Raw genomic sequence first — 16,469 nt, forward strand, 5'->3', positions numbered from 1 at the left:
ATAACAATAACGATTTTAATGATAATATTTATATTGATAACAATAATGATAATGATAACAATAATAATATTTTTTAGATAATAATAATAACGACGATAATAACGACGATAATAACGACGATAGTAATAATAATCATTTTAACAATAATAACTACTAAAATTAATAATAATTCAGTTGACTATATCTTTTAATCCATTCATCGAAACCATACAATTCATAAATGAAAAGTTATTGATTTTTTGTCAGCTTTCCAACGACATGGATATCATATACCTTATCCTAGTAGCATAAGTATTAAATTCATGATCTATCATAAACTATTTAATGACAAAGTTAAACATACAAGCATGCATAATGAGATATACTCGAGCACTAGTCAGGGATACACTATTAATATATAAAAGTTAAGTTATGAGTGCTCACGTATCAATATTGTGATTCAATATTGCAGGAAAGTACGTAGATGCAATGGAGATGATAAACACTATATTGACCTCACGAGCATACCCCCGAACCATACCCATAACCTCCATAGCAATAACCCATAATTTTCCTAGCTCTATCCCGCTCGAAAAACTTACTTTGAAATGACTCATTCATAACTCCGTCGTAGTATTTTATGTATAATAATACTAATAATACTCCTAACTATAAGATTAATAATAATATTAATCTTCATAATAATAATAATAATAATAATAATAATAATAATAATAATTATAATTATAATAATAATAATAATTATAATTATAATTATAATTATAATTATAATTATAATTATAATAATAATAATAATAATAATAATAATATTAATATAAATAATTAAATAATTACGGAGTAGGTGAAATGAATGAGAGAACCAGTGCACAGATCGCTCGATTTATAGAACCTGACCTCTACCCACTCCTCATGCGATCGCATGAGGATATAGGGGGGAAATCATGCGATCACATGAACCCCTTTTCCAGCTCATATGCACTTCATTTTTCCTTGCCGACAGTTTTACTTATATTATATATATATTTAATTAATTTATATAATTATATATATATATATATATATATATATATATATTATATTTACCAGCATAGGTGACTTGTAACTTTAATTTCAAAAACTTGTACGTTAATTCTCAACTCACGTCTCGGTTCCGATTTTTCGAACGACGTTTCGTGCACTAGAATAATAACGTTTTACGTTTTGTGATGTGTACCTTTAACAAAAATATAGACTTAACTTATCAATAAATATATCACTCCAAGCGTAACCTAATCATTCAAGTGTTTTGATCATTTGCTTCTATAAATCAATGTCTCGTTGGTTATCAAAATATGTTATTTTAAATCAAACGTTTTATAGTAAAGTTATATTTTATTATTTTGAATATATATATATATATATATATATATATATATATATATATATATATATATATATATATATATATATATATATATATATATATATATATATTCATTTAGAAATATAAGTTTATATATATTAGAAATATTCATTTACTAATATAATATTTAGTTTTTCAAATATTAATTATATTTCAAAGTGTAACTTAAGATCGTTTACATAATAGGAGTTATTATATTATATGTCATTTTCATTTTAAAACTTAACTAAGTATAGTTCATTTATGTACTAGCGTTATTTTAACCTCTTAATGTTCTAATTGACAAATCTAAATATCAATCGAATCAATAAGCGAGCGTTACAATCGTTTGTTTAATTAATTTGAAATCAAAATATATCTAATATACCTAAACACGTTTTAAATACATGTTGCAAGTTATCAACCAATATACGTTATTTAATCAAAGACATTTTAAATAATCAAGTTATATTATATCGAAAAGTGTTTTGACACTAATTGATTATTATGTAATTTAGTCTTCCACTAACTTTGTCCAATTCTCATTATTTGACACTTTTGTTCTTACTTATAAATCACATTACCATTTATTCCGAATACCGTTAAAAAAGGTTTCCTAAATCAAAGTGGACCTCTCAACAGAGACTCATAATCATACAATGTATCTGATAAATCAATCATTTGATATTATCTTCTAATTCCATCGATAAACATATTGAAACAAATACGTTCATGTAAAGTATTATACGTTTAATACTTTGTTAATATTTTCAAGTTATAATATATGCATATACATATATATACATATTCATATCCAATTATATAATGGTTTGTGAATCGTTGCTATTTAGTCGAGGTGAAATGAATGTATGAACATAGTTTAAAATTCTTGAGATTCAATATTACAGACTTTGCTTATCGTGTCGAAAACATATAAAGATTAATGTTTAAATTTGGTCGGAAATTTTCGGGTTGTCACACCATCGGTGTGTCACTCTGCAAATGCGTTTCTACATCATCGACACATCTTTGTTCATCCATGTCAAAATTATCTCTAGGTGTTGTCTTGATCACAACTTTCTAACCTTTACGAGCACGATCTTGAACATAGAATACTTGTTGTGCTTGCAAAGCTAGAATATAAGGCTCTTTAGTTAGCTTCATACCTCGAAAATCGAGTGTCGTAAACCCGTTCTCATCAAGTTTTATCCTAGAAGCACCTGATATCCAATCACAATGGAACAAAACTATTTGCTTATTGTCAGCATACTGCAACTCGATTATATCATATAAAATACCGTAGTAAGTTACATCTCCCAAAATAGGATTGTTATCACTAGCACTTGAGAAGCTACTTGTTACGGCATCAATCATAACTTCGCTATTTTGTGTTGTCCTATTCTTCTCTACATCTTTAATGTGAAATCTGAAACCATTTATGATATATCCCTTATTTTTCTTTACAACCACATATGGACCGTTTCCCAATGCCGTTATATCATTTATGATTCTGTTATCCCCAGCCATATCCTCATCAACCTGATTTGAGGCAATTTTTTTATAAGTTTCGCTCAGTTATATATATCATGATCACTACATTATCGTAATAAAACTAGCAAAATTACTTACATAATCAGTCAGCCTCTCCTGAAACTCCCGACTATGAAAACATTCAATGTAACGCTTACTTTTAGTCTGATATTCTTGACGTAGAATATTCAGATGCTCTCTGCAATCAAAGTAATAAAAAGATAATAATATATTAATATATGTACATTATCGTCAAAATTACACAATGTCATATAAAAAATACTAATCTAATAACATAGTAAATTTAAATAACTTACGTTCGTAAGAAATCTATTTCACTACAATTGAACAACACATGTGAGTACGTAATAGCCAAAGTGTCGTGGCCAAATTTTACTACGTTTGTTGCACTAATGGGTCGACCAGACATACAAAATATTGGTAAAACAGTCTCATCACCACCATCATCATGATTCTGACTAGTCTTATTATGTATAGTCTCGACATCACTAGCTAAATACAAAGTACAAAATGAAACACACTCTTCAGCTAGATATCCTTCGGCAATTGAACCCTCGGGTTTACTCCTGTTTCGCACATATGATTTTATTGTACCTAAATACCTGATCAGTGGTCAAAAAAGTGTATATCAGATTCAAAACAGTCATATATATTTAAACAAGTACAGTATAATTTACTACATCATAAATGGTCACCTCTCTATTGGATACATCCAACGGTAATGAACAGGTCCCCCTAATCTGTCCTCTGAAGCTAGATGAACCGATAGATGAATCATGACGTCAAAAAATGATGGTGAAAAAATCCTTTCTAAATCACAAAGTATTTTTACAATATCTTTTTCCATCCGAATTAAGTCAGTAGTCTTAAGAACTTTTGAGCATAATTGTCTGTAGTACCGACATAACTTCATGATAACAGAACGCACATCATGAGGTAAAATATTTCGTATAGCCACGGGAAGCAACTGCTGCATCAAAATATGATTATCGTGACTTTTTAGGCCTAAAATTTTTGGAGGTTGTACCTGAATGCACCTAGAAATATTAGCAGCATAACCATCTGGAACTTTCACCCTTTTTAGCACCTTACAAAATTTTTCTTTCTCCTTTTTATCCAATACGAAATATGCAGGAGGCAAATACACTTTGCCATTTGGTAAAGGTTCTGGATGAAGTTCAGGTCTAATACCCATTTCTTTCAAATCATGACGTGCTTTTAAATGATCCTTGGTCTTTCCATCTATATTCATTAATGTTCCAATGACACTATCACATACATTCTTTTCAGTATGCATTACGTCTATATTATGACGTATTAAGTTATTTTTCCAGTATGGTAACTCAAAAAAAAATACTTCTCTTCTTTCTGTTAAATGGTAAAGATGGGTTATCCTTCACAAGTTTTCCAAATTTTATATTAAAACCTTTCAGGTCCACAAGCACTTTTTCCCCTGTTAAACACAACGGTGGTCCTTCATGTTCTTCCGTGCCTTCAAAAGCATCTTTTAAAAAATGAAAAGCATGCCACATTTCCAACCAGCGACGATGTGCCATGAAGATATCTTTGTGGGAGGTTGATAACCGTATTGATTTGGTTTCCTTATGGCAAGAAAGACAAGCTAATTTACCTTTAGTGCTCCAACCCGATAAATTCGCATAAGCAGGAAAGTCACTTATCGTCCATAGCAAATATGCATGCAGTGGGAAGTTACTCTTTGTGGATGCATCATAAGTATTAACTCCAGTATCCCACAACTCCTTCAACTCATTAATTAGAGGTTGCATATAGACGTCTATATTATTACCTGGAGCAGATGGACCAGGTATAAGTAAAGTTAGGAACAAAAAAGGTTTTTTCATGCACAACCATGGTGGTAGATTATACGGTATCAAAACAACAGGTCAGGTACTATGTGAAACACTCATGTTTCCAAAAGGGTTAAACCCATCACTCGCCAAACCAAGCCTCATATTACAAGGTTCTTTAGCAAATTCACGATTCTGATGATCGAATGTTTTCCAGGCTGGTGAATCTGTAGGATGTCTTAATATACCATCTTTCGTATGACTCTCTTGATGCCATCTCATGGACTCGGACGTTTTAGGAGACATAAACAATCTTTGCAACCATGGTATGAGTGGAAAATAATGCAACACTTTTGCTCCAACCTTCTTAGCTTTATAATCACCATCATTATCAGCTTGTGTGGTTGACTCTTTTTCAGAATCATTTTGTTACTTTGTTTATATCTTGAGGTCTGACATACGTCACATATAATTTTGTCCTTGTTTTGTTTCCAGTACAACATAAAAACATATTTTACAAGCATCAATTTTCTCATAACCAAGACCCAACTCTCTTATTAACTTCCTGACTTCATACAATGACTTCGGTATGGAAGCATGAGGGAAGGCTTCCCTCATTATGTCAAGAATCATGCTGAATCCTTTTTTATTACATTTTCCAACACACTTCGAATGGAAGAGTCTAACAATGAACGAAAGAACAGAGAACTTACAGTCCGGATATAGTTCTTTTTTTGCATCTCCCAATACCTTATAAAACCTTTCAGCATTTATGTTTGGTACATTACTCTGATTTTCAGTTTCTGGGATAACAACATCATCTTCATCTTCAAACATATGGAAGATGGATTCGGTCAATCCTTCCATATCATCTTCAGCATCCCACGTTAGTGTATCATCTGGTTCGAGAAGCACAGTTGGAATTTTATAGCCTTCGAAAAAACTGTCACATAGTAGATGTGATTAAGCCTCAACCCGATCAACCCCTTTGAGATTACCGCAATTTATGCATGGACAATATATATATGACCACCTATTTCCTTTCTAGAGAAAATACGTTCTAAGAATTTGTCGAGTCCTTCTTCAAATTCAGGGGTAGATCTACATTTAGACATCCAAGTCGAGTCCATCATAGACCTGTATTTTACAAAATCTATTTAATTAATTGGAATATATATATATATATATATATATATATATATATATATATATATATATATATATATATATATATATATATATATATATATATATATATTCGTCAAGCAGGAGAAAGAAATTAACCTGGTTCAATAAATTTGTCAAGTTCTTTTTCGTATGCAGGGGTATGGACAAAGCGTATGAAACAAAGGTGACCCAATTTTTCGATGATTGCAATTAACTTATCTACTGTCTTCAATTTCGTACAGTATTTACTTAGGTCTGCAAACACATCTTCAATAACTGATGATGATCGATTGCAATTACACACGTACTTGATGATTGCAATTAACTTAGATCTGCAAACTCATCTTAATAATAATAATTTTGAATTTTGATTATTATGATACATCTAATTTTAAGATGTAACTAGTAATATAAGTTTAAGATAAGAATATAATTCAAATAAATTGTAAAACATAAAATACTAGGTTAAGCCTGTCCAAATAGATCTTATACACCTAGGCTTATTGGACGAGGTTAAAGCATATCGGAAGATCTAGTGACGTATAATCATAACATCGACTTGGACAAGCTTAAAGCTATATAATATACAACTAACACTAATGATTTAGGGTTTAGGGTTGTTTATGGTTAAATGTAATGTTTAGGGTATATATGCGTGTTTTAATTAATATGTACGTTAACCATGCTAATAATTATTAGGGATTAGGGTGCGTGTAGGGTTTGGGGTATAGGCGGGTTTAGGGTTTAGGGTTTAGGGTTCGGTTCAGGGTTCAGGGTTTAGGTATATAGGCCGGGTTTTGGTTATATAATGATTTAGGGTTTAGGGTTATTAATTTGTTTATGGTAATTTAATGTAATGTTTAGGGTATATATATATATATATATATATATATATATATATATATATATATATATATATATATATATATATATATATATATATATATATATATATATATATATGCATGGTCTAATTAATATTGTACGTTAACCATGCTAATAATTATTAGGGATTCAGGTGCGTGTAGGGTTTGGGGTATAGGCTGGTTTAGGATTTAGGGTTTAGGGTTTAGGGTTTAGGTATAGGTCGGGTTTGGGGTATATATAGGGTTTAGGCCGGTACTTTAGGGTAGGGTTTAGGGTATAAATGTTCACATGCTCACAACATACCTGCACGTACGTACATACGAGAAATTATATATATCTAATATTAATATGGTTGGTTAATTAGATATTATATATATGTTTTTAAATTTTTTTTTTTGTTAAATCTTAGTTACTATCCGGCCATTAACATTTACATGCGAATTGAATTATCAAGTCGATCACGTGGTGTCACCAATTGAAATTAAATGGTTCTCGTAGTTTTCGCCATTAATTTGTATGGTTCTTGTTTGAACTTTTAGCTAGGGATTGGGTTTATGGTTTTAGTGTTTGGGGTTTAAGGTTTATGGTTTAATGACTAGGGTACGTAATTTAGGGTTAAGAGTTTAGGGTTTGGGGTACGGTTTATGGTTTAGGGTTTAAATCAGGTTTAGGGTTTAGGGTGTAGGGTTTAGGGTTTATTGGTTTATTGTGAATAGAGAGAGGCCGGGAGGAATTTCTCTACTGTAGCTTGTGAGTGTTTCACTCGGGGTAGAGAAATGATTTCTCTTTATTCTTGGATATGATAGAGGTAGGATTGTCTACGTCTCACCTCCCCCATACCTCACACATGTGATATTGGGTATGTTTGTTGTTGTTGTTGTTGTTGGTTTAGTACTGCTTAGGGTTTAGGGTTTAATGTTTAGGGTTTGAGGTTTAGTGCCATCGACCCATCGTAATGATGATCAAGGCCGGATGAGCTTGATTATCGAACGAACTTAATGCGTGCATGGTATATCACCTAACAAGCTATTCAAGCAGTTTAGAACTGGACGAATGATATGATAAGACATATGAACTCAATCGATCAGGCGATCTCAATTATAATATACCATCAATGATTGAATGAGCTGAGGTAGCGAATGCTCTAATTAAAGGCTTATCGGGTCTTCGATGATCTTAATTATGTTGATTCATATATTGATCTTAATGCACTGTACTTACGTTAAAAAAATTAACATACATGATAAACGATGTTCAATTAGGATCAATATTATGATAAACGATGTTCGTTTAGGTTAACGGCCAACATGAACTTGTAAATATGTTGGTGTTCTTTTGAAGATTAGTATTTCCTTTTATAAAAGATTTCGTATTATTTTTTAATAAATTTAATATAAAATAATGACATCATCAAAGATGTTTTAAAACTTTTCTTTTTTATTTTGAATTATTTTTATGCTTAGAAAATGTTTATTTATAACATCATCATTTTAGATATTTAATATTAAAAAAAATTAAATTAAATAAATAGATAGATACGTATTATTTATTTAAATTATACGGAGTATATGTAAGTAAATATGTAACTAGATAGAGAAGTTATCCTCAATTAATTTTCACCAAAATTACCCTCTCAAACATTACCGCCAATATCACGGATTTTGGAGCCAAATTTTTAAGCTGATGTTTTCATTCAAAAATTTTGGTAAATTCAAAAAATTCGGGGTTGATCCTGCCACACTAGTTTTGATCCATCCACACCAAAACAATATAAATTACCTATTTTACCCTTATAGATAGTATATTGACTAAATAGTAGTTTCAGGGTAAAATAGGAAGTTTGGATTAATTTGGTGTGGATGGATCAAATGCTAAAGTATAGCCCAATCACACCCAGATATTCGATATATCTAATGCTTAACATATGAATGCTAGACTAGGATTTTGGTATTTCGACATTAATACATAATGAAAAGCAACTGGTGACTATCAATTGAAGACTCTATTAATATTCACCTCAAATAAATTGGCTAGAAGATTATCAAGTGGTTTATGGTGATTAGTATATAAATATACAACTAATTAACTTACAAGATAAAATAACCCAACTGAAGCGCAGGAACAAATCACAAAGGTAAAAGTCACTAAAAGTCTACTCCAAATGAAATAAAAACCTCATAGGTGGTTTATGGTGATTAACATATAAATATACATCTACTGATATCATGTGTAGGATATTTTAATAGTGTTTGTAAAATCACTTACGAGTACAGTTGCAGCTTCACCATCAGCACTTCCATTTGTAAAACATTTCTTAAACATATCGACCCGAGTAGGTTCTCTTCCGAAACTCATCGGCAACGAGTAAAAACGAGGTAACTATTAACAATGTATATTCAAAAGCTATACTATATTAATAATTTCCCCATGATATTACCTTCAGTTCTTCACTGATTCTGAAATGTCCCATTCATATTGATTATAAATGTTCCACATTAATTGATTTCGTTGCGAGGTTTTGACCTCTATATGAGACGCTTTTGAAAGGCTGCATTCGATTTTAAAAGAAATCATAACTTTTAAAATATTATGACGATTATCAAATAATGATAATCTAAAATATAGCGTTATCACACGACCATTACATAATGGTTTACAATAATATTACACATCAATATATGCCTTCGAATGCAGTTTTTAAACAATATTATACAAGCATGGACTCCGAATCTTATCCTTAATTTAGTATGCAACAGCGGAAGCTCTTAACAATCACCTGAGAATAAACATGCTTAAAACGTCAACAAAAAATGTTGGTGAGTTATAGGTTTAACCTATATATTTATCAAATTGTAATAATAGACCACAAGATTTCATTTCTCATAAATACACATCTCGTATCAGGCATTTCGCAAACTGTATAGAGATAAAAATCATTCATATGGTGAACACCTGGTAACCGACCTTAACAAGATGCATATAGAATATCCCCTATCATTCCGGGACTCCCTTCGGACATGATAAATTCGAAGTACTAAAGAATCCGGTACTTTGGATGGGGTTTGTTGAGCCCAATAGATCTATCTTTAGGATTCGAGTCAATTAGGGTGTATGTTCCCTAATTCTTAGATTACCAGACTAAAAAGGGGCATATTCGGTTTAATAATTCAACCATAGAATGTAGTTTCACGTACTTGTGTCTATTTTGTAAAACATTTATAAAACTGCATGTATTATCATCCAAAAAATATTAGATTTAAAAAGTAGGACTATAACTCACTTTCACATATTTTTCCTTCGTTGGAAATAAGACTTGGCCACTGGTCGATTCACGAACCTATAACAAATGTGTACATATATATCAAAGTATGATTGAAATATATTCACAACATTTTTTATTACGTTTTTATGATTTAAGTTTGTTAAGTTAGCAGTCCTCATTAGTAACGTACAACTAGTTGTCCACAGTTAGATGTACAGAAATAAATCAATATATATTATCTTGAATCAATCCTTGACCCAGTGTATACACGTCTTAGGCTAGATCACAACTCAAAGTATATATATTTTTGGAATCAACCTCAACCCTGTATTGCTAACTCAAGCATTACTGCATATAGAGTGTCTATGGTTGTTCCAAATAATATATATAGATGGGTCGATATGATATGTCAAAAAATTGTATACGTGTCTATGGCATCCCAAGATTATATAATATATGTTAGAATACATGTATAATACAATATAAGTTAGTTAAGTTATGGTTAGTCTAGATTTGTTACAAAATTTTTGTAGCTAAAACTAGCAAATTTATCCAATTTTGTTTTACCCGTCATTTCTTCGTTTCAAATCCGTTTTGGGTGATTTAAGTTGCTATGGTTTCATAATGAACTGAAATTTATGAAACTAAAACAGAAAAAGTATAAGTTTATAGTCGAAAATACATGTTACAAGTTATTTTTTAAAGAGGTAGTCATTTCCGTCGAAAAAATGACATCTTGATGACCATTTTGAAAAATATACTTCCACTTTGTGTTTACCCATGATTTTTGGATATAGTATCATGTTCATATGAAATATCATTTTTCCAAAAAACAAACTTCAAATTCAAAGATTAAGATAGTTTTTATTTTTCTAACCCAAAACAGCCCCCGGTTTCACTACGACGTCGTATGACCGATTTTACGGTGTTCTTCGTGTTTCCAGGTTTTAAATCATTAAGTTATCATATCATATAGATATAGAACATGTGTTTAGTTGATTTTAAAATTCAAGTTAGAAGGATTAACTTTGTTTGCAAACAAGTTTAGAATTAACTAAACTATGTTCTAGTGATTACATGTTCAAATCTTCGAATATGATAGTTATATATATATATATGAATTAAATGATGTTATGAACATCATTACTACCTTAAGTGTAGTAGGTAAACCTACTCGAAATGATGAAAAATAAACTTGAGCTTCAAAGGATCTTCGATGGCTTGAAAGTTCTTGAAGTAGAATCATGACACGAAAACAAGTTCAAGTAAGATTACTACTTGAATTAAGATAGTTATATTTATAAAAATTGAACCAAATCTTGAATATGATTCTTACCTTTGATTTAGAATGAAAACTTACTGAGATTAACAAAATTTTCTTGATCTTATATGATTACTTGGAATGGATTTGAAAGCTTGGAAGTAATCTAGCAAGTTTGAAAGATTTATTGAAGAGTTCTTGAATGGTTGTTTTTATGATGATTAAAGCTTGTAATTGAAGATAAAAGATGGTAAAAATGCTTAGAGATGATCAAGTATGATGTTAGGAGTATTTTGAGAGAGAATTTGGAGTGTAAGTATGAGAAAATGGAATAGATAAATGAGGTGAAATCATAAAAACGTTTTTACTCATTATAAAGAAAGAAAAGATTCTTAAGTTTGTTTTCTTGCTAAATAATTCATGCTAGTTGACAAATGATTGGTTCCACATGTTTCTTAATCATTTAAGGCTGTTAAGGAGCAGATTTTTATGTGTATATACCAATAGTGTGTACAATATATATATATATATATATATATATATATATATATATATATATATATATATATATGTGTGTGTGTGTGTGTATGTGTGTGTGTGTGTGTGTAAAATACTATTACAATGAAAATCATTACATATATGTATTGTTTAGAAATCCTTAAGTTAGTAGTCTCATCTTACTCGTGTAGTTCATTGTTAATACTCTTAATGATATATGTAATTATCATTTCATGATGTTAAACATAGTGTATTAATATCTTAACACAATACATATGTATTTAGTAAGACGTTATTATAACTATAATCGTTATATATCATTTCACATTTTCATAATTCAATAGCCTCAGTTTATGTATATAACTCATTGTTAATATACCTAGTGAGATACTTTCTTATAATAATATCATGTTAACTATATATATCCATATATATATATATATATATATATATATATATATATATATATATATATATATATATATATATATATATATATATATATATATATATATATATATATATATATATATATATATATATATCATATAATTTTTACAAGTTTTAACGTTCGTGAATCACCTGTCAACTTGGGTGGTCAATTGTCTACATGAAACTCATTTCAAATAATCAAGTCTTAACAAGTTTGATTGCATAACATGTTGGAAACATTTAATCATGCAAATATAGTTTTCATTTAATATATAATCATGGAAAAGTTCGGGTCACTACAGTACCTACCCGTTAAATAAATTTCGTCCAGAAATTTTAAGCGGTTGAAGGTGCTGACGCATCTTCTGGAAATAAGTGCGGGTATTCCTTCTTTATCTGGTCTTCACGTTCCTAGGTGAACTCGGGTCCTCTATGAGCATTCCACCAGACCTTAACAATTGGTATTTTATTTTGCTTAAGTCTTTTAACCTCACGGTCTATTATTTCGACGGGTTCTTCGATGAATTGAAGTTTTTCATTGATTCGGATTTCGTCTAGCGGAATAGTGAGATCTTCTTTAGCAAAACATTTATTCAAATTTGAGACGTGGAAAGTGTTATGTACAGCCGCGAGTTGTTGAGGTAACTCAGGTCGGTAAGCTACTGGTCCGACACGATCTATAATCTTGAATGGCCCGATGTATCTTAGATTTAGTTTCCCCCGTTTACCAAATCGAACAACACCTTTCCAAGGTGAAACCTTAAGCATGGCCATCTCCCCAATTTCAAATTCTATATCTTTTCTTTTAATGTCCGCGTAGCTCTTTTGTCGACTTTGGGCTGTTTTTAACCATTGTTGAATTTGAATGATCTTCTCGGTATTTTCTTGAATTATATCCGGACCCGTAATTTTTCTATCCCTAACTTCACTCCAATAAATCGGAGACCTGCACTTTCTACCATAAAGTGCCTCAAACAGTGCCATCTCAATACTCGAGTGGTAAATGTTGTTATAGGAAAATTATGCTAACAGTAGGTGTCGATCTCAACTGTTTCCAAAATCAATAACACATGCTCATAGCATGTCTTCAAGCATTTGTATCGTCCTTTCACTCTGCCTATCAGTCTGTGGATGATAGGCAGTACTCATGTCTAGACGAGTTCCTAATGCTTGCTGTAATGTCTGCCAAAACCTTGAAACAAATCTGCCATCCCTATCAGAGATAATAGAGATTGTTATTCCATGTCTGAAGACAACTTACTTCAAGTATAATCGTTCCAACTTCTCCATTTTGTCATCTTCTCTCATTGGCAGAAAATGTGCTGATTTGGTGAGACGGTCGACTATTACCCAAATAGTATCATAACCACTTGTAGTCCTTGGCAATTTAGTAATGAAATCCATGGTAATGTTTTCCCATTTCTATTCCGGGATTTCAAGTTGTTAAAGTAGACCTGATGGTTTCTGATGTTCAGCTTTGACCTTAGAACACGTCAAACATTCTCCTACATATCTCGCAATATCGGCTTTCATACCCGGCCACCAAAAATGTTTCTTGAGGTCCTTGTACATCTTTCCCACTCCGGGATGTATTGAGTATCTGGTTTTATGTGCTTCCCCAAGTACCATTTCTCTCACATCTCCAAACTTTGGTACCCAAATTCTTTCAGCTCTATACCGGGTTCCGTCTTCTCGAATATTAAGGTGTTTCTTCGATCCTTTCGGTATTTCATTCTTCAAATTCCCTTCTTTTACAACACCCTGTTGCGCCTCCTTTATTTGAGTAGTAAGGTTAGTGCGAATAATTATATTCATAGCTTTTACCCATATAGGTTCTCTGTCCTTTCTACTCAAAGAGTCGGCTACCACATTCGCCTTCCTCGGGTGGTAACGAATCTCAAAATCGTAATCATTTAACAATGCAATCCACCTACGCTGCCTCATGTTCAGTTGTTTCTGATTAAATATATGTTGAAGACTTTTGTGGTCGGTATATATAATACTTTTGACCCCATATAAGTAGTGCCTCCAAGTCTTTAATGCAAAAACAACCGCGCCTAATTCTAAATCATGCGTCGTATAATTCTGCTCATGAATCTTCAATTGTCTAGACGCACAAGCAATTACCTTCGTTCGTTGCATTAATACACAACCGAGACCTTACTTTGAGTCGTCACAATATATCACAAAATCATCATTCCCTTCAGGCAATGACAATATAGATGCCGTAGTTAACGTTTACTTCAACAATTGAAACGCTTTTTCTTGTTCATTCTTCCATTCAAATTTCTTCCCTTTATTCGTTAATGCAGTCAAGGGTTTTGCTATTTTGGAAAAATCTTGGATGAATCTTCTGTAGTAACCAGCTAATCCTAAAAATTGGCGTATGTGTTTCGGAGTTTTCGGGGTTTTCCATTTTTTAACGGTTTTAATCTTTGCCGGATCCACCTGAATACCTTCGTTGTTCACTATGTGACCGAGGAATTGAACTTCTTCCAACCAAAATGCACACTTTGAAAACTTAGCGTACAGTTTTTCTTTCCTCAACAACTCTAGCACTTTTCTCAAATGTTCTTCGTGCTCTTGATCATTCTTTGAGTAGATAAGTATGTCATCGATGAAAACAATGACAAACTTGTAAAGATATGGTCCACACACTCGGTTCATAAGGTCCATGAACACAGCTGGTGCGTTAGTCAAACCAAATGGCATAACCATAAACTCGTAATGACCGTAACGCGTCCTAAAAGCTGTTTTCGGAATATCATCCTCCTTCACCCGCATTTGATTATATCCAGAACGTAAATCGATCTTCGAATAAACCAACGAGACTTGTAGTTGATCAAATAAGTCGTCGATTCTCGATAGTGGATAACGGTTCTTGATGGTAAGTTTGTTCAACTCTCGGTAGTCGATACACAACCTGAATGTACCGTCCTTCTTTTTGACAAACAAAACAGGAGCTCCCCATGGTGATGTGCTTGGTCGAATTAAACCACGCTCTAAAAGTTCTTGTAATTGGCTTTGGAGTTCCTACATTTCGCTAGGTGTGAGTCTGTATGGAGCACGAGCTATTGGTGCAGTTCCTGGTACAAGATCTATTTGAAATTCAACGGATCGGTGTGGATGTAGTCCCGGTAATTCTTTCGGAAATACATCGGGAAATTCTTTTGCGATGGGAACATCATTGATTTTCTTTTCTTCGGTTTGTACTTTCTCGACATGTGCTAAAACAGCATAGCAACCTTTTCTTATTAGCTTTTGCGCTTTCAAATTACTAATAAGATTTAGCTTCGTGTTGCTATTTTCTCCGTACACCATTAAGGGTTTTCCTTTTTCCCGTACAATGCGAATTGCATTTTTGTAACATATGATCTCTGCTCTCTCCTTTTTCAACCAGTACATGCCAATTATTACATCAAAACTTCCTAACTCTACTGGTATCAAATAAATCTTAAATGTTTCGCTAACCAGTTTAATTTCTCGATTCAGACATATATTATCTGCTGTAATTAATTTACCGTTTGCTAATTCGAGTAAAAATTTATTATCCAAAGGCGTCAGTGGACAACTTAATTTAGCACAAAAATCTCTATTCATATAGCTTCTATCTGCAACCGAATCAAATAAAACATAAGCAAATGTATTGTCAATAAGAAACGTACCCGTAACAAGCTCCGGGTCTTCCTGCGCTTCTGCTGCATTAATATTGAAAACTCTTCCGCGGCCTTGCCCATTAGTATTCCCTTGGTTTGGGTAATTTCTAATAATGTGGCCCGGTTTTCCACATTTATAACAAACTACGTAGGCATTATTTGTTCCGATATTATTTGTTTCTTTATTTTTGTTGTTCTTTGGTCCGTAAACCTCACATTTTGCCGTGCCATGACCACTTCTCTTACACTTGGTGCAAAATGTTGTGCAAAACACATTCGGATGGTACTCTGCACACCTGAAGCTTGGTTGTTTCTGTTGTTTGTTGGTATTGAACTGGTTGTTGTTGCAATTGTTATTATTGTTGTGACGGTGGTTGTAATGGTTATTGTTGTTGAGATGGTTGTTGTTGCGGTTGTTGTTGCGAAATTTGGTGCGATTGAAGTTGTGATTGCTGTGTTGATTGTTAAAATTGTGACCCTTGTCACTGGTTTCTTCCCACTTTCTCTTGATTTATTTCGTGTTGGCTTCTTCGGCCGCCTGCTCTTTAATTCTTTCCTCAATCTGATTTATGAGTTTATGAGCCAT

General features: G+C 32.0%; 1 protein-coding gene across 1 annotated transcript; it reads right to left on the bottom strand.

Moving 5' to 3' along the window:
• Positions 1 to 2,461: 2,461 nt before the first annotated feature.
• Positions 2,462 to 5,870, bottom strand: LOC139900934 (uncharacterized). The gene is made up of 8 exons (XM_071883681.1): positions 5,798 to 5,870; positions 5,280 to 5,672; positions 4,845 to 5,150; positions 4,290 to 4,739; positions 3,628 to 4,174; positions 3,229 to 3,534; positions 3,011 to 3,110; positions 2,462 to 2,920 (listed from the first exon to the last, which is right to left on the bottom strand). The coding sequence occupies exons 1-8, from the start codon at positions 5,868 to 5,870 to the stop codon at positions 2,462 to 2,464; spliced, it is 2,634 nt and encodes an 877-aa protein (XP_071739782.1).
• Positions 5,871 to 16,469: the final 10,599 nt, after the last annotated feature.

The sequence above is a fragment of the Rutidosis leptorrhynchoides genome, chromosome 3 (genome assembly GCF_046630445.1).
Source record: "Rutidosis leptorrhynchoides isolate AG116_Rl617_1_P2 chromosome 3, CSIRO_AGI_Rlap_v1, whole genome shotgun sequence".
NCBI lineage: Eukaryota > Viridiplantae > Streptophyta > Magnoliopsida > Asterales > Asteraceae > Rutidosis > Rutidosis leptorrhynchoides.